At 40.5% G+C, this 26,149-nt stretch overlaps 3 protein-coding genes and 2 long non-coding RNA genes across 6 annotated transcripts; 3 read left to right on the top strand and 2 right to left on the bottom strand.

Annotated features, from left to right (window-relative positions):
* Positions 1-1,271: 1,271 nt before the first annotated feature.
* On the top strand, positions 1,272-2,607 carry LOC128450812 (uncharacterized). Its single transcript, XR_008340038.1, has 7 exons — positions 1,272-1,315; positions 1,398-1,466; positions 1,609-1,656; positions 1,874-1,924; positions 2,028-2,075; positions 2,445-2,492; positions 2,584-2,607. It is a non-coding gene; the product is annotated as an uncharacterized LOC128450812 (long non-coding RNA).
* A 98-nt stretch (positions 2,608-2,705) lies between these two features.
* On the top strand, positions 2,706-7,004 carry LOC128451046 (neurofilament heavy polypeptide). Its single transcript, XM_053434811.1, has 19 exons — positions 2,706-2,743; positions 2,826-2,894; positions 3,026-3,073; positions 3,274-3,324; positions 3,428-3,475; positions 4,282-4,314; positions 4,416-4,463; positions 4,560-4,604; positions 4,678-4,719; positions 4,802-4,870; positions 5,243-5,275; positions 5,360-5,407; positions 5,682-5,714; positions 5,800-5,847; positions 5,937-5,996; positions 6,136-6,180; positions 6,324-6,365; positions 6,818-6,853; positions 6,961-7,004. The coding sequence occupies exons 5-19, from the start codon at positions 3,439-3,441 to the stop codon at positions 7,002-7,004; spliced, it is 663 nt and encodes a 220-aa protein (XP_053290786.1). The 5' UTR covers positions 2,706-2,743; positions 2,826-2,894; positions 3,026-3,073; positions 3,274-3,324; positions 3,428-3,438.
* Positions 7,005-7,718: 714 nt separating this feature from the next.
* Positions 7,719-8,427, top strand: LOC128450813 (uncharacterized). The gene is made up of 3 exons (XR_008340039.1): positions 7,719-7,765; positions 7,844-7,879; positions 7,990-8,427. It is a non-coding gene; the product is annotated as an uncharacterized LOC128450813 (long non-coding RNA).
* Positions 8,428-11,575: 3,148 nt separating this feature from the next.
* On the bottom strand, positions 11,576-13,014 carry fabp7a (fatty acid binding protein 7, brain, a). Its single transcript, XM_053434500.1, has 4 exons — positions 12,860-13,014; positions 12,178-12,350; positions 11,997-12,098; positions 11,576-11,856 (listed from the first exon to the last, which is right to left on the bottom strand). Exons 1-4 carry the CDS (start codon positions 12,930-12,932, stop codon positions 11,806-11,808), a joined length of 399 nt encoding a protein of 132 aa, XP_053290475.1. The 5' UTR covers positions 12,933-13,014; the 3' UTR covers positions 11,576-11,805.
* Positions 13,015-13,916: 902 nt separating this feature from the next.
* On the bottom strand, positions 13,917-25,816 carry usp40 (ubiquitin specific peptidase 40). 2 transcript variants are annotated; one of them, XM_053434503.1, is made up of 31 exons: positions 25,128-25,816; positions 24,958-25,025; positions 24,692-24,805; positions 23,789-23,953; positions 23,462-23,608; positions 23,214-23,357; positions 22,735-22,863; positions 22,481-22,585; positions 22,269-22,376; positions 21,983-22,183; positions 21,489-21,624; positions 21,204-21,285; positions 20,907-21,078; positions 20,722-20,806; positions 20,469-20,539; positions 19,972-20,381; positions 19,735-19,888; positions 19,599-19,653; positions 19,165-19,218; positions 18,857-18,945; positions 18,600-18,686; positions 18,458-18,494; positions 18,265-18,329; positions 17,917-17,991; positions 17,612-17,812; positions 17,016-17,134; positions 16,843-16,908; positions 16,493-16,703; positions 16,257-16,352; positions 16,068-16,162; positions 13,917-15,846 (listed from the first exon to the last, which is right to left on the bottom strand). In XM_053434503.1, the coding sequence occupies exons 1-31, from the start codon at positions 25,315-25,317 to the stop codon at positions 15,738-15,740; spliced, it is 3,840 nt and encodes a 1,279-aa protein (XP_053290478.1). In that variant the 5' UTR covers positions 25,318-25,816; the 3' UTR covers positions 13,917-15,737. The 2 variants fall into 2 exon arrangements, with proteins under 2 accessions (XP_053290478.1, XP_053290477.1); XM_053434502.1 differs by having other exon boundaries at positions 21,489-21,627.
* Positions 25,817-26,149: the final 333 nt, after the last annotated feature.

Consider the following 26,149-nt stretch of genomic DNA (forward strand, 5'->3'; position numbering starts at 1 on the left):
GGGCTTATACCTAGGAAAATCCTTTAAAAAGCAACTAGACAATGTAAAAAAATGTCGTTAGTTAAGTGGTTTTGCTGAAAGCTGCATCGCATCAGTGTAAAAAGCTTTGTGGGCTGGTAGCTATTCAAACATTATGCTATTCTGAATTTTCCTTCTTTTATTGTAGACGCTGTTGTGAAAGAAAAAGCAAAAACCTCACAGAAAGGTGCCAAATACTTTTCAATATTCTGTCTCTAATTTTAAGAAGAATGAAGTGTAGCTACATTTTCTATATTTCAGATTAACAGCAATAATATCCAAACTGGTTCAGACAAGTTTCTTATTTAAATAACATCTCAGTCACGTCTCAATCACTTGTTACTACATCAGTCATTTTTCAAAAAGCACGAATCATTACAACATTAATTTAATTTTTTTCTCTCTCTCTTTAGAAGCTGAGGCCAAGCCAGTTCTTGCCAGAAAAGGTAATTCAGATACAAGCCTCCATTATCAGGTACAATTTTTCCTTAATCTCCCAATTACAACAATAATTTCCATCTTGTTTCACAGAAGCAGAAGTTGTAAAAGAGAAGCCTAAAGCAGTTCATGAGAAAAAAGGTAAATCGTATAAAAGAACAGTCAAAGAAAGTGTTTGTACTCACTTCAGTATTGTGATGCTGTTATTGTCGTTACATTTCTGAATCAGCTCCTAAAACTGAGGCTGAAGCACCAAAGGAAAAAGTAAAATCCCTGGAAAAGAAGAAAGGTAGAACTGCTCCCTCCCTGCTGACTGTTCAGAGTAGTACCTCACACAATCTAACTATATATAGTAATATGATTAGTATGTGTTAATGAAGTATAACTGATAAGCTTCTTGCTGAGATTATTCATATTCTCTTTTCTAGAGCCCAAAGCACCAGAGGAGAAAGTCAAACCAGTTGTTAAAAAAGGTACTAAAAGAAAATTCACTTCTCACAGTGTCTTCATGTGTGGTGACAGAAACATGCAGTTATTGGTGTTAGTGGTGCATTGATGTGCTGGAATTACAAACCAAGCATCATTATAACTTCTGTTTTCCTCCTGATGACTCAGCCATTTAATAATTCACATCAATATATGTGGGACATTGAGGCGTTTTTGGTTTTGCATACAGAACATTTGATGTTTTCTTTGCAGCTGAGGTTTCTAAACAAAAGCCCAAACCAGTTGTACTAAAGACAGGTAAGACTGAATTATTTAATTTCACAGATTCAGTGTCAATGGGATTTATATAAACATAAAATCTCTTCAATAGAACCTGCTCCTCTCAAGACCAAGGCAGCCCCAGTGGTCAAAGGTAAAACAACACTTGCTGTTTTTATGTCCATGATTAAATAATTAATCTATTTATTTTCACACTGATCCATTATTTGTTACAGATGCAGAAGCACCACACAGAAATGTGTCTCTCTCAAAGGAGAAGGTGAAGGTGGTGCCACTGAAGAAAGGTACATCATCTTTTTGTTTGTACAAACTTTAGTGAAAGTTATTTTTGTATTCACATCAGAATGTGTGTGTGACCTTTCAGTATGAAATATCTTTTTTCATGAATTCAAATATAATTATTTTCTTTTATTTCCTGTGTTTTAGTTCCTGTAACTCCAAAAGAAAAAGTCAAACCAGCACCAACAATAAAAGGTAGTTACAGTGATTTAACATATTGAGTGCTCGTTATTAATCAGTGTATGTTTATATTTTATATGTCCCATGTATTTTAATAAATATGTTTATCTGTTGTCACATTTTTACAGATGTTTGATTAATGCAGTACGTCATTGTGTAGTAATAAAAATCTATTGTTATTGTAATAAGAAACATTCTGTTACCATGTACTGATTATGATTAATTTCTTTAGTAGCTGAAGTTGTAAAGGAGAAGAAGGCCGAGCCAGTGACACCCAAAAAAGGTTGAATCTAGTTTCACTTTTCTTTTTAACGCATTCTGCAGAACACACAAGTTTCTAGATTCACTAAATGCATCACAGTTAATAGGACCATTTATTATTGTAGCACCAGTTACCAAGGAGGCAAAACCAACACCTGCTGAAAAGAAGAAAGGTAAATAACAGGATTGTGTTCGTGGTGCTTTCTCTGTGGAAACCGTTGTGCAGCAGCAGAAATCCAGCCCTGTCCAACTTTATCTTTTAAATATTGTACTGACATGTAGCTGCAGCTGATGCGCTTCACTGCCATGTGATCGTGACCCAGCTGGAAACAGATCATCTTATCTTTAACTGGTTAATTCAGTTAAATCATTATTAAAAAATCAGACTCAGTAAATGTTTAAATCATTTCAAAGACGTGTTTTGGACTATTGGTTAACCTCCAAAGTTTGTCTTTTGAATAAATGTCATGTGAAAACAGATTTTTGTCATTTTCATTATTTTACTTGAACGTACAAATGCTTCGTTTTCTTTATGTTTTCAGTGGTCAAGGAACCAAAAGAGAGCATCACAGGAGTCTCTGCAAAGACAGGTACTGCAAATTTAATATTTCAAATCAAAATATATGGGACATTGAGGCTTTTTTGGTTTTAAATACAGAACATTTTATTTTTTCTGTGCAGCTGAGGTTTCTAAACAAAAGCCCAAACCAGTTGTACTAAAGAGAGGTAAGACTGAATTATTTCATTTCACAGTTTCAGTGTCAATGGGATTTATATAAACATAAAATCTCTTCAATAGAACCTGCTCCTCTCAAGACAAAAGCAGCCCCAGTGGTCAAAGGTAAAACAACACCTATTGTTTTTATGTCCATGATTAAATAATAAATCTATTTATTTTCACACGGATCCATTATTTGTTACAGAGGCAGAAGCACCACACAGAAATGTGTCTCTCTCAAAGGAGAAGGTGAAGGTGGTGCCACTGAAGAGAGGTACATCATCTTTTTGTTTGCACAAACTTTAGTGAAAGTTATTTTTGTATTCACATCAGTATGAGTGTGTGACTTTGTATGTGAAATATCTTTTTTCATTCATTCAAATATGATTATTTTCTGTGTTTTAGTTCCTGTAACTCCAAAAGAAAATGTCAAACCAGCACCAACAAAAAAAGGTAGTTACAGTGATTTAAAATTTTAAGCGCTTGTTATTAATCAGTGTATGTTTATATTTTATATGCTGCATGTATTTTAGTGAATGTTTTTCTGTTTATTTTTACAGATGTTTGATTTATGTAGTGCATTATTGTGTAGGAATGTAAATTTAATAAGAAACATTCTGTTACCATGTGCTGATTATGATTCATTTCTTTAGTAGCTGAAGTTGTAAAGGAGAAAAAGGCCGAGCCAGTGACTCCCAAAAAAGGTTGAATCTAGTTTCACTTTTCTTTTTAACTCATTCTGCAGAACACACAAGTTTCTAGATTCACTAAATGCATCACAGTTAATAGGACCATTTATTATTGTAGCACCAGTTACCATGGCGGCAAAACCAACACCTGCTGAAAAGAAGAAAGGTAAATAACAGGATTGTGTTTGTGAGGCTTTCTCTGTGGAAACCGTTGTGCAGCAGCAGAAATCCAGCCCTGTCCAACTTTATCTTTTAAATATTGTACTGACATGTAGCTGCAGCTGATGCGCTTCACTGCCATGTGATCGTGACCCAGCTGGAAACAGATCAAATTATCTTTAACTGGTTTATTCAGTTAAATCATTATTAAAAAATCAGACTCAGTAAATGTTTAAATCATTTCAAAGACGTGTTTTGGACTATTGGTTAACCTCCAAAGTTTGTCTTTTGAATAAGTGATATGTGAAAACAGATCTTGGTCATTTTCATTATTTTGCTTGAACGTACAAATGCTTCGCTGTAAGGTGACAAGTTAGTTTTGGACCTTGTACCATAGAAAATTCTTTAAAAAGCAACTCGAGATTTTTTTTTATTTAAGTTGCATTAAGTCCAAAGACTTGAAAAGAAAGGAGTCTTGCTGAAAGCTGTATCGCATCAGTGTGAAAGCTTTGTGGGCTCGTAGCTATTCTGACTTTTCCTTCTTTTATTGTAGACGCTGTTGTGAAAGAAAAAACAAAAACCTCACTGAAAGGTGCAAAATACTTTTCAATATTCTGTCTCTAATTTTAAGAAGAATAAAGTGTAGCTACATTTTCTACATTTCAGATTAACAGCAATAATATCAAAGCTGGTTCAGACAAGTTTCTCATCTAAATAACATCTCAGTCACGTCTCAATCACTTGTTACATCCATCACTTTTCAAAAAGCATGAATCATTACAACATTCATTACATTTTTTTCTCTCTCTTTAGAACCTGAGGCCAAGCCAGTTCTTGCCAGAAAAGGTAATTCAGATACAAGCCTCCATTATCAGGTGAAATTACCCTTAATCTCACAATTACAACAGTAATTTCCATCTTTTTTTTTTTTTTTTTTATGTTTCCAGGGCTCAAGGAACCAAAAGAGAGCATCAGAGGAGTCTCTGCAAAGACAGGTAAAGCACATTTAATATTTCACATCAAAATGTATGTTCGACATTGAGGCTTTTTGGTTGTGTTTACGTACAGAACATTTGATGTTTTCTTTGCAGCTGAGGTTTCTAAACAGAAGCCCAAACCAGTTGTACCAAAGACAGGTAAGACTGAATTATTTCATTTCACAGTTTCAGTGTCGCTGTGATTTTTACAAACATAAAATCTCTTCAATAGAACCTGCTCCTCTCAAGACAAAAGTAGCCCAAGTGGTCAAAGGTAAAACAACACCTATTGTTTTTATGTTCATGATTAAATAATAAATCTATTTATTTTCACACTTATCCATTATTTGTTACAGAGGCAGAAGCACCACACAGAAATGTGTCTCTCTCAAAGGAGAAGGTGAAGGTGGTGCCACTGAAGAAAGGTACATCATCTTTTTGTTTGCACAAACTTTAGTGGAAGTTATTTTTGTATTCACATCAGTATGACTGTGTGACCTTTCAGTATGAAATATCTTTTTTCATTAATTCAAATATAATTATTTTCTGTTATTTCCTGTGTTTTAGTGCCTTTAACTCCAAAAGTGAGGGGATCACAAAATAAATCATAGTTGATAAGACCATTTATTATTTTAGCCCCGGTTACAAAGGCGGCATAAACAACACCGAAGCTGGTTCAGACAAGTTTCCCACTAAATAACATCTCAGTCACGTCTCAATAACTTGTTACATCCATCACTTTTCAAAAAGCACGAATCATTGCAACATTAATTAGATTTTTTTCTCTCTCTCTTTAGAAGCTGAGGCCAAGCCAGTTCTTGCCAGAAAAGGTAATTCAGATACAAGCCTCCATTATCAGGTGAAATTACCCTCAATCTCACAATTACAACAATAATTTCCATCTTGTTTCACAGAAGCAGAAGCTGTAAAGGAGAAGCCTAAAGCAGTTCATGAGAAAAAAGGTAAATCGTATAAAAGAACAGTCAAAGAAAAAGCAAAAACCTCACAGAAAGGTGCCAAATACTTTTCAATATTCTGTCTCTAATTTTAAGAAGAATGAAGTGTAGCTACATTTTCTATATTTCAGATTAACAGCAATAAAATCCAAACTGGTTCAGACAAGTTTCTTATTTAAATAACATCTCAGTCACGTCTCAATCACTTGTTACTACAACAGTCACTTTTCAAAAAGCACGAATCATTACAACATGTTTTTTTTTTTCTCTCTCTCTTTAGAAGCTGAGGCCAAGCCAGTTCTCGCCAGAAAAGGTAATTCAGATACAAGCCTCCATTATCAGGTAAAATTTTTCCTTAATCTCCCAATTACAACAATAATTTCCATCTTGTTTCACAGAAGCAGAATTTGTAAAAGAGAAGCCTAAAGCAGTTCATGAGAAAAAAGGTAAATCTTATAACAAAACCGTCAGAGAAAGCTCTTTCAACTCACTTCAGTATTGTGATGCTGTTATTGTCGTTACATTTCTGAATCAGCTCCTAAAACTGAGGCTGAAGCACCAAAGGAAAAAGTCAAATCCCTGGAAAAGAAGAAAGGTAGAACTGCTCCCTCCCTGCTGACTGTTCAGAGTAGTGCCTCACACAATCTAACTATATATGGTAATATGATTAGTATGTGTTAAAGAAATATAATTTATAAACCTCTTGCTGAGATTATTTATATTCTCATTTCTAGAGCCCAAAGCACCAGAGGAGAAAGTCAAACCAGTTGTTAAAAAAGGTACCAGAAGAAAATTCACTTCTCACAGTGTCTTCATGTGTGGTGACAGAAACATGCAGTTATTTTTTGTTAGTGGTGCATTGATGTGCTGGAATTACAAACCAAGCATAATCATAACTTCTGTTTTCCTCCTACTGGCTCAGCCGGGCGGAAAGACAAGGTCAAACCGGTCCGTGTGAAGAAAGGTAGAGATTCATAGAACTAACGCTGGACTGAGATCTCACTGATCCATTCCCAGAAGGTAGCACCCTGCATTTTGTCAAAGCGCTGATTGGATCGCTCAGCAGGGAATCAGTCTTCTGCTGTAGAGAAAGTAATGCACAGGAAAGTGAGAGGGATTCAAATCATCAGATGCATAATTTACTGGTTTTGCACAGTCAAGTGAAAGCACATCTCAGGTCTTATTTTTTGCAAGAAATGAAAAATGGTGCAAAACGGTGAAAAGGTTTTTCCTGCCCAACAAGTGAAAAACTTTCTAATTCTTCTATCAGCTTCCTGGTTTGACGTGCTTCCCGCTCTGCAAGCTGCTTAATGCTTGAAGAAGCTCTTCTCTGTTGTGGTGCTGCTGTGGTTTGTTCTGCAGTGTACGTCTCCACCTCCTGACTGTCCCTGTCTGACCTGAGTTTCCTTTTTGCAGAACAAGAAAAGGAGAAACCGGCTGCTGTAAAGAAAGGTACAGTACAAGTTTATCAGAGTGTAAACTAGTACACGTTACATTTCTGGTTGTCAGGAGTAAGTGTGGTATGTTTTATCTTTTTCATTTTCTCCCTGATTCCACAGCCGAGCTGAAGGAAAAGATCAAACCTGTCATGAAAGGTACATAAGTGATCTGATCACATGTACAACATCTAACCTTATAGATTAAACACAAGATTAAAGACTTTTGACTGCAAATCTAGGTTTTGTCTGCAAATTTATATCAGTTTCACTGTAATGTCAATTATCTTTGTGAACATAAACATTGCAAATATTTTCTGAGGCTCACTTTATAAACTGCTTTATAAGTTGTAACTATTTTGTTAGGTTGATAAATCTCGAACAATTTATCATATCTTCTAAATAATGTGCAAGTAAACACAATTTCCCTCTGAATTTAAGTTAAGGAAAAATAGAAAGTAGAAAAAATGGAATCACATAAATAAAGTTAAAAGTACTTGAAGTTTGTACTTGTTTGTACTTTGTACTGCAAACAAACAGTTTAAAGTACATCTACCACTGTAGACCTAAATTCATCTCCTGTCTTTTGTGTAGAAACACCAGTAGAGAAGAAGGCCCCTAAAGGTGTGTGGTCAGCTTTGAACATTCAAATCCAGGTTTAAATAAAAGGATGACCTCACAGGTCTGTGATTAAACACTGCGAGGAAATAGTTTGAATAGTTTTTAACCTTGTGTTGCTCTTTTCAGAGGAGCGAGTTCTGAAAGAGATACAGACGCCTGCAAAGAGAGGTATCTCATTTGTCAGGTTATTAAATTGTTTGTTTGAGAGTTTGAAATCCATCAATTAAACTTGATGTGCTTTGTTTACATGTTTCTCTTCTAGAGAAATCAGTGGAGAAGAAAGCAGCCAAAGAAGAGGGCATTAAAGGTGCTGCACAGATGTGTTTTAATTCAACGCCACATGACATCTTATTGTTTAGTTGACCTCATGTTGTGTTTTTAACAGCTGAGCCTGCAGTGTCAGACAGCTTTCTCATGGAAGGTACAAATTCCCCTCTCATATCACAAATGTCATACAAGTGTCAGATTGAGAGGCCGGAGGAGGGCGAGGCACCAGCACCCTGATGACCCGTCCTGTTTCTCCCTCCGCAGACGAGATGCCCTACTTCCAGTGTTTCTTCGTGGACGAGGACGAGGCCCAGTTTCCCTTCTACGCCTTCTCGCCGATGCAGATCTGAGGCTTCAGTCTGACTCCGGTCTGAGGTTCACAGTGTTTCCTGATAACGACAAGGTCACATCCCACCCTGCGCTGCCGTTCCATGTTAGAGCTCCAGGGAAAGAGCCTGGGCAGCAGAGGATGATCGGTGATGGACCATTTATTTATTTCCAGATTTGGTTGAGCTCTCGCACCAAATACAGCTAATGTCATTCCTCTCCATTTATTTGTTTTTGTTTTTAATATTTTTGAGAGGTGGAATCAAATGAATCTTCTACACGGAAAACAACATCATGAATCAACTTCTGTGGATCGTTCGTTTAAATCCTCAAAGCAACGTGTGCAAATACCTTTAATACAGTGACACTGAGTCAAGGTGCATTTCTGATGAGTAGTAACATGGTGCTGAATTTTTAAAGATTCAGCACCAATGTGTTTTTTGTTTGTACTTGTCAAAAGGAATGACTATGCACTGTATAAGAGAGCTCCCAATCTTACTGAAGAGACACTACCTGACATATGAAGTCTTATTAAACTGTTCCATCGACACGTCGCCACCAGTCACTCATTTTGAAGCGTTGCATCACCTGCACTCTCGGAATGAGGCTTGTTTTTATATCAGCAAGTATCAGATTCACTCTGTTTTTACCGAGATGGACCAAACACCCAGTGGGACTGACGGTGGTCGGTGACTGTTTGTCTGTGAAACTTGATGTGTTGTGGAAAACATTGAAGATATTAGCAGAAATGTCAAATACAATATTTCCAGGTCAAAGTGAAAAGCAGCTATTTTTGCTGCCGTACATTAAATAATATGAATACATATCTTATTATGATAACTGTGCAGAGTATAAACAGGATTTATATCATGTGGAATCCCTGTACGTGTGATGCACAGGCAGGGCTACCAGTTGTCAGATTGAGTTTGAATCACTTATTTGAAATCTCTGACGAGTGATGTTGGCATTGACCTAGTTAGTTTGTGTTTACGATCAGACACACCCCCCCTCGACACTCGAAGTTGTTGCAGCGGGCGTCTCACACGTTCAGATGATCGCAGATGTCAGCAGCTACGTTAACGCTCGGTCGGCTTGTTCCAGCTGCTGTTCACATATGGCTCTTTACGTTTAGCTCCATATGCTGCATAGCAGACCGTTAGTAAAGCCTGTGAGTCCTAATCTAATCTGAGTCCACCGACAGGAACACATCGATGGAGCATGGACACTCTGTCCCTCTGCAGCTGCACAGACAGTAACTGTCGTGTAACAGCTGGAGTTGTGTGGCGACGCCCCTCTGTTGGTGTTTTGTTCCTAAAATGAACGATGTCTCTCCTCTGTTGGATTTTATCAAAGAGGACGTCATTGTTCACATAAGAAGACATTTTGATTCATATTTGTTTCAACTGAATTTTAGTCAAAGTCTCACTTTTACCAAGTGAACACGTGCAATACATGAATATCTGATCATCTCAGCGATGATAGAACTGTATGTTTGAGTGATGGTCCTTGAATGAAATATGCATGAAATGTGTGTGTGTGTGTGTGTGTGTGTGTGTGTGGTTGTGTTTATTTTATGCACTCAGATGTTTGTGTGACTTTTCTCCCCAACCAGAACCCTGAGAATGGCAACTTGAAATACTTGAACTTTTGAATCAGGGTAAATCTGATGCCAATAACCGACTTGTGTCTCTCGATGTTTCTAACGTCATAACTTCACAGCTCAGTAACTGTAATTAATCAGTAATCTCATTGTAAATAGCTACTTAAATATAAAAAATAGACTATATTGTGTTTTATCCCTGAACTATTGTGACTTTACCTACACAATAAATTCACATCATGTGTTGTATTTCGGTTACACCCTCATTGTGCCTGTGAATACAAGCGATTTGACATTAAAACATAGCAATGCACGTGTGTCTCTTGTAAATCTTGTCTTCTTGTCAATGCAGGAATATTTTTAAATCACATTTATACTTTTAATTATTATCCTTAATTAGTTTCAGTTTTATTTAATTTGTAAAGTAGCCTTGAAAGGTACTTTGCAAAGCCAATTGATATTTTTATTATTATTATTGTTAATGTTGTTGCAGCTGTTGTTGGGATTATCAACTCAGACAAAATATTGAAATCCTTTTATGATTTGGGGGATTTTAAGAAATCTTAACATTGAGTCCAAATTCCTTCAACAGAACCAGACCCCCATAATAAACCAATAATCAATAAATTACCAAACTCTGTAAAATATACTTTACACTAAAACCAAAGTCAGTGCTGGACTTTTACGTAGTTTAATTCAGAAGCTGCAGATGAACTCACAACACGTCACGTGATATATGAGCAAAATGAAGAGGGAGCATCAGTGATTTGAACCCAGTGGCCGGCTCACAGTATGTAAAACGCTGAGTCATACATCAGTGAGGACAGAATTTAGACTGAATATAAAGAGGTTCAGACACAGCACTTTTGGAGTTTGTCATGCAAAGATGATAAAGAACAAAGAGTCGGGTCAGGGGGTCACTGAAGGAACGAAGGAGGTGTCGGCTGAAGACAACGTTTACTGTCCAATTTAAGGAATCAGTAAGAAATGAGTTACATAAAAATCAGAAATGACACTTTGTAAAAACTCAACACGGCCTTCACACTGTGTTTCTCTAATGAGGCCGGACAGGGGTTACTACAGGTCGGCTTACACCACTGACACAGATTCCTCACAGAGTCCTGCCCTGCGTCTCCTGGGACGAGCAGCGAGGACAGAACCAGCTGAAACAACCTGTTACTGTTTCCTGGCCGGCGCTGAGCTCCCCTCTCCGTGAGATCGACTCAACTCCTCTGTTCACTGTTGTGATCGTTACTATGACTGGGGCGTAAAAGACAATGCTTGAAATCAATTCAGTGGGCAGCATGGACTGTATGAGTTCCACTCCAGTTACCACGGCTTCTTTGTGTCGCCGGCCAATTGAGAGGAGTTCCAGCCGACCGGGCAGCCTGTGAGTGGGGACGGGAAGAAAGGCCATTTGTAGTGGCAGTGTTCATTTGGATGGAGAGAATGTGGGAGAGATGGAGGATAAATGAGCATGACTCCGTGAAGTCTTGTTTAAAACCAAAGCTCTAAAGGCCGGTCCGACAGAGTTCTGCTCTATTTTTAGACCCTGAACCTGTGTCTGTCCTCTCTGCTCCCTGTCTGTCACGGTTGGTCCACAGCATCGAATGTTGCCTGTGACGTGATGACACCACGACTTTAACCAGATTATCCCGAGAGCGTGTGACATCACCTCCCCTCCCCTCCGTCCCCCTGCGGCTCCCAGACGCCTCTGACCATCTGGGGGTTACTGCAGGACACCCAGGCCCCCTGCACCATCGCCCCGCAGCTGTCACCTGGAACTGCACCCGTGACAGGGACTGCACTGTTCCCACAGCGTGCAGGGAGACACAGGACACTGGGAGAAAGACGCTCTATGTGCTGAACAGTTCAGATAAACTGCTGATGAACTGAAGAAAAGAAAAAATCTGAGACTTTAAAATCTTTTAGTATAGAAGTTTATTTATTTCCCTTCACAGTCTGAATTTCTTACAAAAGGCCCCGGAAAAGACTCCCCCGAAATATGCATCACAGGTTTAAAAAAACAAAACAAGTGAAGTGCAAATCATGGCATACGCAATAAGGACAAGGTTTTTACTTTTTAATAAAAAAAACAGGTGACCACCTTGTTGATCGGGGGATGATTTGCTCTTTCGACTGCAGGGTGAAGTTTAGGCTTTCTCATACGTGCGGACGGCCTGGACTCCCTCAAAGGACAAAGTCTGAGGAGCAGGGACGAGGAGAAGCAAACAAAAGGCAACAGTCAGTGGGATTTTTATTACAATGTATCGAAATCATGCACAAACTTTCTCTGCAGGGCTCCATGAACCGATCGAGTTCTGTATCTTTACTTCCCACTCACCATCACCATCTTCCCGTCCTTGATTTCTCTCACAAACTTGGTCTCTTTCCCGTCCCACTTCTGCACCTGCACCAGTTTGTCTCCGTCCATGGTGAAGGTCGACTGCAAAACACAAACCGTGCGTTAGAAAGTCCCGGAGCAGAAGTGTTTCTGATGAGAACATCCGGGGACCTCCACTCACTTTGACGTGGCGGTCGTCAGGCGTGGTCTCGTCGAACTCCTCTCCCAGCTTGGAGGAGACCTCGGTGTTCCTGAAGGTGCTCAGGGTCTTCACCACCACTTTGTCTCCGTCCTGGCTGATCACCACCGTCGGTTTGGTCACGTTGCCCACTTGCCTCGTGGCAAAACCAACACCTGAACAAAACATAAATAATCCACTTTCAACTCTGCATCACAAATCAGGACATTAAAGGGATAGTTCACCCAAAAATAGAAATTCACTCATTATCTACTCACCACTGTGGAGGGGGGGGGGGGGGGGGGTGAAGTGTTTGAGTCCACAAAACACTTTATGAGGATATCAGAGGACTTTAAGGCTCAAAATATGATAAAATTACGCCGTTTCAAGTGTGTAGTGACACCACATCTAAGTGTTTTTACATTTGAAGAATCAATCCCTAGTTACTTCAATTGTATTGGATTTGGCTGCAACTCTGTTTACCCCCTGAAACTCCAGAAGTGTTTTGTGAGCTCAAACACTTCAACACCCCCCAACTCCATCGGCACAGTGCTCAGAAGATAAGATGAATTTTCCTATTTGGGTGAACCATCCCTTGAATTTCCCTGCTCCACTCAGAATGAAGACATTGAACCATTAGATCAGCTTCTGTCCCAGTGACATGGCTGCAGAACAACAGACTCACCCAGAGACTTCATGTACTCATCAAAGTTGTGGCTGTCCACCAGTTTCCACGAGGCGCAGAAAGCATCGACCATGTTTGCAGATGTTAAAGATCCAGGTCAGAGACTCTCAGTCAGAAGAAGATGAAGCTGCTGCTGCTGCTTCTCTGCTGCTGCCACATTAATACTGTCACACACAGCCCTGACGTCAGCAGCGGACTCACAGCTGATTGGAGGACGGGGCCGTTGCGTGAGCTGTAATTGTTTAATACCACAAAGCCTTTTGTTGGCAGCACTGGAGACTAATGTGTTTAGATGAGAAGAGAATCGGTTTGCTCTCTTTTTATTCTATCAGAATCCTTATAATGACGTTTTATTCATTCAAATATAAAATCTGTTCGCTTTTTCTGAGTTAATAATAAACTTGATTAATTGAGGTAGGGAAAGTCTGATCCAAAAATTGCGGACTTTTATATGTATCAAAAAACGGAGATAATTTATTTTAGTTTGGCAATAAAAAAAGAAGAGAAGAATTTGAGCATTTTTATAAATAATTTAAATCATAAATAAATAAAGTCCCAATTTGGGATCAATAAAGTATGTATTAATCTAAATAAATATATAAAAAAGTCGGGAGTAAAACAGTATTTTGTATGAAATAAAATTTAAGGTAATAAAAAAACAAAAGCAGAATTGAAAAAACTAAATCCTTTTTTTTTAAACAGAAAATAAAATAATTAGTTCTGAAAGAGAGGCAAAGTGTGTAAACCAAATTGTTGGGCAAATGCTGACCTGAAGGTGGCACTACAGAAAAGTTAATGGGATCTACATAAATGTTCACATTTTCTAAAAGAAACAATCATCCTATTCAATAAAATTTTATTATAGCCCATTGACCACTTGTGTACCTCACACATCTCCTGCATAATCTGTAAATTTTTTTGCACAATTTGTTTATTCTGTATATACACTTTAAAAAAGTTCATTTTCTGGAAAAAATGCATGTGTGGCTGGTGAGACTGACAGTAACCTGAATAAAGTGATGCTGCAGGCAGGGAAACAAACCTGTAAGAATGACAATGAGTTACAACTGTAAACCTTTATTGTTGATAAAATAATGTCACCAGACACAAACAGATTCCCACTGTTGTACTTCAACAGAGCAATAACACCAATGTGATCCACAACACTAGTAAATGATACATGATCAAAACAAATTCCCCATCGCGGAGTATGTTGTATATTTTACTCGTCTGGTTCAATCAACCAAAAGAAAATTGTAATTAGAAAATTCTTGGCACAGATTAAGGCCAAATTAATATATGAGGTTACATATCAAATCAAATCCTCCTCAAAACAAACATGTCACAATTCAATTGATACAATAATACAAGTATTGTGTCACTTATGTCGAATAACTTATTGTTACTTCCCTGAAGTCCACATATAGTGCATGCAAATGACACATTACATTGTCCTCAATGAAAACTCGTGAAGTAAATTAAAGATCTTTTTTCATCTGTCATTATAACTGGTTTTATAACACAAAGCTTTTGCTCCACACAGCTTTTCCTGTGTGTCCTTTTAAAATGTGAAAAAGACACAATTAGGTGAAACTGAAGACGCTTTTCTTCTGCAATTTCCAGCTTCATCAAAGGTGAATAATGTCCAACAAAGGATAATTACGTTATTTTCCCATTTACAGAATATGATGAGACGTAAACAACCCTGCAGCTGCTGTCAGTGAACACCTGAAATGTAAAATTACACAGATTTATACATTAAAGACATTGTTGCTGTGTAAATACTTTAACTGTAAAAGAAGAGGGGAGCGGAGGTAGAGTGAGAGAGGTAGAGAGTGAGGTAGGGAAGAAGGAGCGGCGCTGAGGCGTCTCCATGTTAAGGCCCGTCTCTCCTCTCCCTTATCAACCGAAAATAAGCCCGTCTGTAAAGCCCATGATACAGGATCGTGTTCATGGTGCATTGTGAGAGGATTGTTACAAAAATAAAAAAAAGTAAAAGTCACAGGTTGTTAAACTTGTAGAAGAACATGAGAAGTGAGTGAGGTTATGTTTTCACCCCTGTTCGATTGTTTGTAAACAGGATCATGTAAAAACGCAAAAATGATCGATTATTATTGATCAAATTCACCAGTTTTGGGGAAATTTTCAATTGAAAAATAATAAATTGGATATTTCATGGATCTTGATGAAAAGAATCAGGCACTGACTCCGAGTGTTTGCAATTTGGGGCCGATCCAAGTTAAAAGTTGAATGGGGTAGCATAGGCTTTTTTTTAAAGCCACAAAACAGTGATGCATTATTGCGTGGATCCGGATCCAGTGATTTTTGGACTTCAGATCGAGCCCTTGACAAAGTTCTACTCTATTGAGCGTCATACTAGATTTCTACTTCAGGGGCTTGTACTCGACCACTGGTTGCTTTAAGAGAAAACGTTTATTTTATTTGTTTAACCACAGCTTTAGAAAGTTCTCATTTCAGGTTTGTAACCTCAAGAGGAAATAAAGTATAAATACTTAAATTCATACACTTATTGGTATTAGGTTGTGATTTAGCAGTTGACCGATGCAGCATTAACTCTTGTGAGAGGTGATAAATGTGGCTGGAATATTTAGACTCTGTAGAGGCAGGAAGAAATAAGTCAAAGTAAAACATAATTTTGTGTTGAAATATTGCAAATATTACAAAACAGCTAATCAAAGATGAAATTGTTTCCTCTTTGAGACGCAGAAAAGGAATTAATGGTTTGATGTTGTGAGGAAAGAAAAATATCAAAGACTTCAAAGTGGATTGTCTTAAATGCAATGTGGCCTCTGTGTATGTGTGTGCATGTAGTGTTATAGGTAGTCCTGATTCCCCATGCACCTACGGGAGCCGGGTGCTATCTGAATTCCCCAACATTGATTGACAGCGCCACCTCTGGCTTCCTAGATTTGGTCTGTCCAGAATTCTTCTGAGGTGCAGCGACATCAGATCCTGCAGCTTTCTCTCTAAAGATAAGATAAGGGAATAAAAATATGTTAGATAAGAATAAGTCAAACTAATGGACAGTTTAGAAGTTTCGCACAAGCCAAATAATACAATCTGCTGAAGAGCTGGAGTTTTTCTTTTCCCGACAGACAGTTCAGGCAGTAACAAAATCCCCAAAATCATAGCGAGGTAACAAAACATTTTCCCAGCTGCTGCATCTGGAAAAGTGAAAACATCCCACCCTTTCCTGCGCTGCTCGGCCTGCTCCCGGAGCCTCAGCTGGCCCTGCTTGTCCTCCAGCGTGACAAAGTCCCTGTTGTTGTCGATTAAAAGATTCTGAAAAAGACAAATCAAGAACAGATTGAGTCATTTCTCAAACAAAATCAAAACTGACAAACTTATGAACAAACAGGGGTTTGACTTCAAACACCTTGATGCCGATTGTGTCGCCATCTTTGAGGTGGAACGGCGCTCCCAGCAGGGATTCTGTTCGCTTCTTCTTTTTCTTTTTGGAAACCTGCTGGTTCTAACAGACACATTATTCAGTGACAATAGACCATGAATGAGCAACATGTAGAACAACACTAAGATACAAGGGTAGAAGAGCAAGTATACGTATAAATACACCTAAAAACCAGTGTCCGGTCATGAACCTTCCAATCTTACCCAGTTGGATATTTCCTCCCAGATGTGCTTGTCTGGCTGGTGTTTGGCCAGCAGCAGAGAGTCAGGGGAGAGGCCGTAATGTGCAGCCAGACATGTGCGCAGAGAGCGAGGTGAAGAATCACGGGAGGCATCCCACAGCAGCTCCTCGGGGGGGTAGTAACTCCTCTCCCCTGGTACACCCATCTTCACAGTTAGTAACACCTGCTTGGGCCTTAGGGAAGACAAGGAGGAAATAAGGCAAGAAAATGAGTTACATAAGCAGATGGAAGAGGCTTGATCCTGAAACCATTTCACACGGTGGGATATTAATGTTTAACATTTTCAGAAATAAGTTTCAGCTTAAACCTTACCCAAGATCTTCCTCTTTCAGGAGCTGCTGCACACAAAGGTCTGTTCCACTGCTCAGCTTCAATTTCCTGATCAGGAGACGATAAACAAAAATTAGAATCAAACTATCTGTACTTATCCAAAAGAAAATAATCTCATCTGTTAGAAAAAGAAAGGGACTGGAAAGTTGTGCTACCTGAGCGTTAGTTGTTGTCCTCTGAGGATTCGTGCCAGCCTCCCTCCCTCCAGCTGCCACACACGCATGAACGCTGTGGTGGGCACAAACATGTTCTGGAGAGCAGGCAGCGTCAGCACCTGGAATAGAGGGAGAAATAAAGTACAGCGAGAGGAGAAGCTTTAAACATTTGGAGGAGAGAAAGCACTAAAATCACAAGCCTCATCATTACAGCCCCTTTACAGACAAAAGAAGAAGAACAACATCTGACTATGTATGATGACAGAAACATTTAAGGAGGACTTCTTAGACTGCAGGACATTCTGGATGTGAGCCTCAAATAAGTCAACAATCAGTTTTATTGGAAAATGCAAGAAAACATTAATAAATTGAGCAACAGAACGTTATGAGGATTCGTTCCCGCTCCACTTTAGCAATCTAATCAGGAGCAGATTAGAGTTTCTTCTTAAATCAAGTCACCTAAATGGTTCAAGGGTAAAACATCAGCCCAACATCAGAGTAATTCAAACTAAAAAACATCCAAATATGATTCAATTGGGAGTTTTTAAGGAGTAGACTACCTGACTACATCTTAACACATAATCTACATGTTGTACCTGAGTCTTGAGATCCTCCAGTGTGGCCTCATCTGATATCTCCACCTGTCCTACATCGCTCAGCTCCAGTGTGCTGCCGCCACACAGAGGAGCAGGGGGACTCTGTGTTTCATCTCCAGTCTTCACACTGTCGGTGTGTTTAAAATCTGTCTCTGCGTTTTGGGGATCCAAATACAGCCACATGGTTAACTTGAGGAAACCCTGACAGAGAGAGAGAGAGACAGACAACAAAAAGGTTAAAATGATAAAGGTAAAGTTATAATATACCAAGAAAATCTGAAAAGAAATTTAAAACATTTAAGAACCTTGGGAGGAAGTTGTCCTTCTGTGACGACTAATGAATCTCCGCTGCTGATCTTCAGCTCTGACAGAGAGGCGTCCTGAGAATACAAGGTTGTTGTCAAAACATAGACTGACGTATACCAGCATGCCACTTTAACAAAACCAAAATTATACTTCCAGGCCAATTAACTTTATGAATGCATGCGTATCTTCTGCAAAGACACCTTCAAAGTGCCTTCCTGTTTAACGATAAAAGATTTAAAGATTCTCTGAGAGGATTTTGCCGTTTGAATGAATCTGTAATGATACGTTATCCGTCGACACTGTTTGATTCAGGTCTCGCATGATGTTTAATCTACTCTGTCACTCACCTCGTCCATAAGTGGCTCTCCAACCTCTTCGCACCAATCGAGCCTCCTCAAGTGCCAACAGGTTCCTGCATGCACACATTTGACTGACATCAACCAACCAGATATTACAGCACAGCAGTTAAATATATGTTTGATGTCAGCGTCACAAAAGCGTAGAAAATCTTCATCTACAGTTAGAGGGAGTGAAGTTTACCATCGAGTCCGACAGCATCCAGCATGGACTTTAGACACTGCAAGCAACAACATTAAATATAATTTAATTTACACAAATAACACACAGACAATGTAAACAGTTTGAAACTTGCAGAAAAAAAGTGGATTTTTCCCCCCCTCACCTCTTTGACCGTGGAAGTTTCTTCCACAATTATATCCATCTCCATGCCAGTAGAGGGCGCTGCTCCCACAGAGAAATGCAAAAACAGCTGCAACACAGAGAGAAACATCAATCAAGCGTTTAAAAAAAATCTCGTAACTCTTCTTGATTTGTTTAAAACATATAATAAGACACTGTGCTGTCGGAGGTTCCGTGAAATTCACCTGTGCAGCTGCGAACACAAAGGATTTATTGAAGATGTCAAATGAAAAGACACACCTGTGATGCCTTGGGGGCATTTCCCGGACAGAGAGTCAGTGTGGTCATGAGTCGCACGCCTGCATCTCGAACGCTCAGCTCCTCGCACACTGCCAGAGAAACCAGAGAACGATAAAGTGCACTTCAGTAAATGTTTGCTTCAACTTCAGATACAGATAAGAAAACAAATTACACACAGGGAGGGTTCCTTTTAAATAAATTAACGAGAGGACAGAGCAAAGGAATGTGTATCTTAATATTTTGGATGAAATGAGGGGGATTTCCAGTTGTTACTGATGTGCACCCTCAGGTGAGAAATGATAGAGTACCTGGAGGAAGGAGTTTCCCTGTGCAGTCCACCTGTCTCAGACAGAACTGAGCACCTGGTCAGTGAGAGAGAAACAACAGAACTGAATTAAGAACATAAACATTTAAATTATTTGCTGGCAGCATAAACTCCACAGAATGTCCATTAATTTGAGTTCTCACATGCCCCTGATCAGGAGAAGAGCCCCTCCAGATAATTTGAGGAGACTATCCTGAGTTCAGTGTATGTCTGGGAGCAGCTTTATATAATGTACATGAATTAGATTAATTCAATAAGCTTTGATGTACCTGACATCAGACCTGCTTTGACGTACGTTCATGTGCTGCTACATTGTGTAAACAGATCCTGACTAATAATGGCGGTGGGGAGTTTTAAGGGAATCCCTTGCAGACATGTGCAGTTATGTGTAGTTATGTTTAATACTGAGCGTCTTGCCTGGGGCCTTCTGCTGCAGCTCCTCCATGGCCCTTTGTTTCACCTCACCCAGCAGCTGTGAGCGAGACACATTAAAACAAGAATAAGAAGATGCAACAAGAAGGAGCCAAAATACAGACGCACAAAAAGGACTAACCATATTTCCTGTAGCTGGAACCTTAATTTTCCTCCTCTCCTCAACCTCCCCTTCACCTCCTCCTCCTCCTCCATGAGGTTGAAACTCCACCTGCAGCCAGCGGCAGTCAGACGGTGTAGTCACGGTGACAACATCTCCATTTAGGGAAAACACACTAAACAAAGACAAGAAGAGAGTTGTAAGAAACACATATACGTATAAAGAGACAGCAGGAAGTCAGATTGCAGAGGATTTTACCTGCTGTCAAACGACTGTGGCTCCAGCACCAGCAGCGCGTCTCCGTCTTTGAGTGACAGCTCCTTCAGCGTCCGCTGCATGTCGTCGGGTGGGAACACCCTCCACCCGCTCGCCCCTCCTCCCTCTCCTGCTCCTTGCCCTCCCATCTTTCCTCCCTTATGCTCTTGGCACAGCAGACTTTCCTTAGGCTCGCCCAGCGCCTCCTTCACCTCCCCGAGTGTCACGCCACCCGCAAACCCTCTCGCCTCCCTCTTAAGTCCTGGTCCCCCATTTTCAAAACCCCCTCCGCTCTCCTTATATTCCATCCCATTCCTCGCCTCCTGCTCCACGTCTTCATCCAGAAAGGGACGGACTACAGTCAGCAGCACGGGCTCCCACTCAGCTCCGGTGAGGATCGCAGCGCCACACACCTGAAGGGATTCAAAACCAGTATAAACATGAGTTTGTTCGGATCTGGACTTTGGAGCAGATTTAGGATGAAATGTGATTTTCTTCACCTCTCTGCCGTTCCACACAAACAAGTCAGAGTTTGTGTAAATGCCTGCACTGTACAGGGAGACATTGTCATCTGAAAAGAGAAACACAACCAGAGTGACATCACAGAGGTGTTCAGAATGGGAAGTTTCACAGTCCTCTTAAAGTCCATTAATACTGAATGAAACAGAAATGAGACAACTTTTGTTACATGGTCTCTTTTCAACGTAAAGGCAGCAGAAATGTGTCTTTAAAATATTTGTCTAAGTGTCTCACCTGTGAGAGTATTGTAGAGGTGTAAACCTGCTGGAAGACTCTTGGCCACAGTCAAAGCCATGTCTCCTTCCCAGAGTTCCTGCATCTGAACAGACAAATCCGCACATGCCATCACAGATTATTTCTGCCATTTGTTTTTCTTGATCTAAAACATGACAAACAGTGATTTGTGGGGAGGAGGTTACCTGGTAAATAGATAATCGCAGGTCTCCTACGGTCTGTCTACGATCGAAGCTGAGGGTGGTGCCTCCGCTGGGTTCTTTGTCGGCTGGTTGCAGGGCTCCATTATCAAGTCTGTAGCAGGGGGCCAGGTGCAGACGCAGCTCCACTGTGTTGTTGGTGGCTTCAAACTTCTCGCTGTGACAGAAACAGAGTTGATTCATATCAGTCTTTTTTCAACAAGCCAGCGTTTCATAGAGTCAGGGGAACTTAAGATACCAATAAATCATCAACTGCTTGTGAGCATGTGGTTGTTTGTTTACCGCATTTCTTGCAGTTTGATGTTCTCCTCCTGAGCCTTCTGGACGAGGTGGAAGGGAACTTTATATTGTGGATTGTTCAGAGCTTGAAAAAAAAACAACAACAGCCTTGTGAGTATATATATTTCACACACCTTATTACTTAATTTTTCCATTACGTGATGAATTTATGACTTAACAGAATGAAACCAATGATTAATTGATCCTTTTTCCTCAACATGAACTCCCTCAACCCAACAGGGCCGATATCATCTTCCCATTACAAATGAAAAACATGGTGTCCGTTACCTTCACTGGGCCTCTGCAGCTGTGTTTTCCTGTAGAACAGCATGTACGCGCTCTCTTTGCCCTGGAACTGCTTCTCTATGTCAGACTCCCTGATGGAGGTCACCGTCGAGTCGTTAAGGTCAAACCAGTGGCTACCCTGCTGACAGGAAGATACACCGTGAGAAACAGCCGTCAAAGTAGTCACAAGATGTACCACTAGGAAAAAATATTTAGAAAACGGTCACACTGGATAAATGTCATTTTAATGGAATGTTACACATATTTTACATGTTTCTAGTGTTGTATTTAAAGTTTTTATAGCCATTGGATGAGATACTTGTGGTCGGAAGCATCAAATATCATCTTAATGTAGTTTTACATCTCGTCTCTCACACTCCATCACAAAGCCTTTGTGCTGACTGTCAGTTTCTGAGTGATGCATGGCCAGGCCCTTCCAAGTAATGGATTGTAGCCGACTACTGTTGCTTGTTAGACATTAGAAATAGCTGTTATACCTCTGGTTCAGGTTCTTGTTTCTGGTCTGATCCTTGCTGTTGTTCAGCAGCTCCTGGGTCTGAAGCTGCCAAAGGATCAGAGTTAGTGGTCGGTTCTGTTGGGACCGGTGGCTCAGTCACTGGGCTGGGCAGGTTGGTCTTCAGTGCTACTTTGGTGGCATTGGACACCAACATGAACACATCGTTGTGGGACTGCAGGAACTACATCAAAGGAGGAAAAGTAAAAGAAAAACTGATGTAAGCCTGAAATTACCCCAGCGATCGTTAGCAGATATACCAAACTTACCTTTCCTATGGGACCATAGGATTTTCTGAACTTTTTGTTCCAAGATGAACCGATCATATTCATGAGTTTCTGGCCCAGTTGGTCCACCAGGACAGTCTTTGATGGCTCCTAGTAGACAGGAAATGAACAGCACCAAATAAGGTTTCCTCCATACAAAATAACAACTTGATTAAATTCAGCAAAAGATAGTCTTGGAGTTGTCGTCGCAGCACCTGGGAGATTATAGCAGTGAGGACAGACAGAGGGTCGTCTTCTTGGAGTCGGGGCTCAAACGCTTCCTTGACTTTCCTCTGAGTTTTAGGTTTGCAGTCCTCCTCCTGAAAACGACACAGATGTTTCCTTTGCTTACACACACATTTAAGAGCTTGCAGTGTTTGACTGTTCTATTCTCATAATTTAAAAAAATGGTTCTGACAAAAATATCACCAAAGTCCTAATAGCCACTGATTATCTCTGCTTTTCTCACCGGAGGCTCCCATCGGCCGAGCTGGTCAATGTCCCGGATATAAACGTGGTAATGGCCACCATAACAGCCGCCCTTATGGATAATCACAGAGAACAGGTCGTATGTGTAATCTGCGTCGTCTCCGTTAGTCTGTTAGAGAGAAACACAAAGATGGAATTAAACTCAAACATTGCTATTAGGTTATTTGCAACACTGTGAAATCAATAATAGAGTAATATGAAACTATAGATGTTTTTCCATTGTCATACGATATACATCATCATATCCCAAAGCTCTACCTGTAGATAACCATAATTGTCAGATTTTATGTATAAAGACTTATCCCCAAAAATGTATTCAGAAGGGGACAAATGTTGTATCCTGCGATATGACAAATTCTTGAATGAAAACATAACCTCTTTGGCAGATATTTAAGAAAAAAAGGCAAGATAAATGGGCCTAATCTGAACGGGTTTAGAGGGTTAAAAACTCTCAGGTACCTGCTCACAAAATGGCCGCAGGTTGAAGGCGAGGGGGAAGCCGTAGCGTCCAGTCTCCTTGTATCGCTCACATTTGGCAAAGTCGAAGCTGAATCTCAGCAAAGACATGGTCAAGAATGGAGGAAGCTTCTGCAGCTTCGCAGACTGAATAATAACAAAAGGAACAAAGAAATTAAGGTAAGAAACAGTAAAAAACTTCTTCATAAACTTTGATATTGTGTTAACACAATGTGAAAGCTGTAACTGACCTTGGCAGCCGTGACCAGCCTGTCGCACTGTGCACAGCGGTACAGGTTATTGCCTTCAAACAACTCCTCCTCCACAAACATGTTCCACAAAGCCTCCTCCAGGCTCAACACGCCGCAAACACACGCTGTCAGGTCCAGAAAGTCCTCCTAAAGAAGGCACAATAAAACAACAACATTAACAATCTGTCTTAGAATGTAGTGGTGAGATTTATTCTACGACAATATCTCCTGTAGTGTTTGACATCAAATGTATTCAATCCAAATTAAAAATGTATCTAAAATGGAGCCGGGTAGCGGGACAGATGATCCATGCACATGTGGACACACCTGTCTCTGGCTGACGTTTCCACACTCCTTGCAGACGATGCTGTTGACAATGGTCCCGTGGTAGAGCCGGTGAATAAATGTACTACCACTGGTTCCCACAAGAGAGTGCTCCAAAGCGCAGAACAGGATTCTGTTCAGCTCCTGCACATCATGTTGATTTGTGCCCTGAAAGAGGAAGGCCGCAAAAATAAAAAGGATCAAATTCAGGAGAGAAAGACGAGTTCAACAAATAATATAACTCTTTTCAGTATCTGTATATATTACAGAAGAAATCAATGCATGTCATTGTTTTAGACTTATTGGAAATCATACAAGGCACCACAGAAATATGGTTCTCTGGAGATTAAATGTATGAATTCATCTTGTCTAGAATAAGATAATGCTTTTCATGCACTAAGTATCTTCCTAATTTCTTCTCAGTAACCCGCTGCAGTGTACAGATCACTCAAATACAAAGTAGACTCAGAAACCATGTGCTTCCTTCATGTAGTGTCTCTGTAATCTCTGGGACTGGGACCCAGCATGTCACTCTCTTCTGTGAAACCATCATTGGCACATGGCAACATTTACACGTTCTGATTTGTTTTGTGTATTATCACTCTCAGGTTACACTCTCTGGTTCAAGTTTAATCACATCCTCCAATTCAGTGTCTGTTTCTGTCTCCCTCGTCGTGCATTTGTTTTGCATGACTACAGCTGAAATGCCTCCGGACAAAAACGGAATTCCTATCATGACAAATCATGTGTAAGTCTGGAATTCAGATTAGTGAATTCCAGTGTGTTTCTCCAGACAGGGCTGGAAGGTCAATGAGTCAGTGAAACGAGAAGCGTAACCTGAGCCGCTCTACATCTCACTGATCATAAACAAACAAACAAATAAACAAACAAACAAGGGGAACGGACCTCGCTGCTGTTCCAGCCGAAGCTGTCAGTGAGGGCGGCGGTGGAGGCGCTCTGCTGGTCTACCAGCAGCAGACGGGAGAACAGTCTCTGCAGCTCCAGTGGGATCAATCTCACCTGAGGAGAACATCAGACACACACACAGTGCATCAGCTCACACTGGATATGTTCTGTTTACATTGTCTTTCTATTTGTCCTGCTACAGGTTTACTTTCTTTTACGTTTAGCAATGTCTTATCTTATCTCCACAGGCACCTTGACATTCTTACTTTGGCCCCTGGTTTCTCCTTGTCCTCCAGGCATCCTAACTCATCTGGCCCCAAACTGAACAGCTCCTCTGTGAAGGTAGAAAACAAACAACGCGTAAGTAAACAATGTCAACAGTGTGATAAGCAGCACTGAGGGGCGGTGGATCCGAGGAGGTCATCCCCGGCCTCACCTCTGAACTCGGGGGTGAACAGCAGGGTCTGGAGCAGAGAGTTCAGGTAGCACGTCCCTCCCTGGTTCTTGATGCCGCACAGGTCGCTCCTTCCTCGGGCGGGAGGTGGCTCGTCTCCCCCCTTTGGGAGAAGGCGGGTGGAAGAGGAGCCTCCCTCATCCTCCTCTTCCTCGAACAGGTTCCCGAACATTCCGGGTGGGTTTCTGGGGTTTTGTATCTGACCGTGTGGTTCTGCGGGGACTCGTCGCCTCGCACTGAACCGTGTGTTAGCCCTCGGACACCTCTTGCTATCTCATCTTGGTCTTACCGAGCTCCCTGTTGACAGCGGCCGGGCTGACTCTGAAGTAAGAAGACTTCACGGGGCTGAACATAGCGACTGTGGCGGGATGCTGGACGCGCTAGCCTCGCAGGTAGCTGGCTCACCACGCTGACGGAAGCTCAATCAATGACAGGACACTGACGAGCAGCTTGACCCGCAAAAAAAAAATCAGGCTGTCGGTACCATTAACGGCCTGAGTCTGTACTGACGGAGGAAATGAAAACTCTAACGCGAAACTCTGAATTATATTTTATTCCAAATGGCGCCTGACACCGACTCTTTGTGCTCCGTCGGCCTCACTTCAGATACGAAACGAAAGGTAAATAAGAACACCGTCGCTGGACAGTGGGCAGCCATGTTTCTTCCAGACCGAGAGTTCACCGATGCATTGTGGTACTTGTAGTTGCAAACTCGGTTGACATACATGCTTTAAATCAACTCAAATCAAAATCTTAAAAGAAATATTGTTTTATTTGTGGTAATTCTCGTTCTGTGTTTCTCTATTTACGATTTAATTGTAACATTAACTTGGCTACACAAACTACATTTACCCATGTTTCTTCCTGTACTGATGCATTGTGGTACTTGTAGTTTCACACTTTGTGAACGTGCACTGAATATTTCCTTTTAATATTGCCTGTACAAAAAACAAGAACAAAACCTAATTTTTTGTGTTCAGTTGTCATTCTATATTTTTCTCTTT

This window comes from Pleuronectes platessa, chromosome 11, assembly GCF_947347685.1.
Source record: "Pleuronectes platessa chromosome 11, fPlePla1.1, whole genome shotgun sequence".
NCBI classification, from domain to species: Eukaryota; Metazoa; Chordata; class Actinopteri; order Pleuronectiformes; family Pleuronectidae; genus Pleuronectes; species Pleuronectes platessa.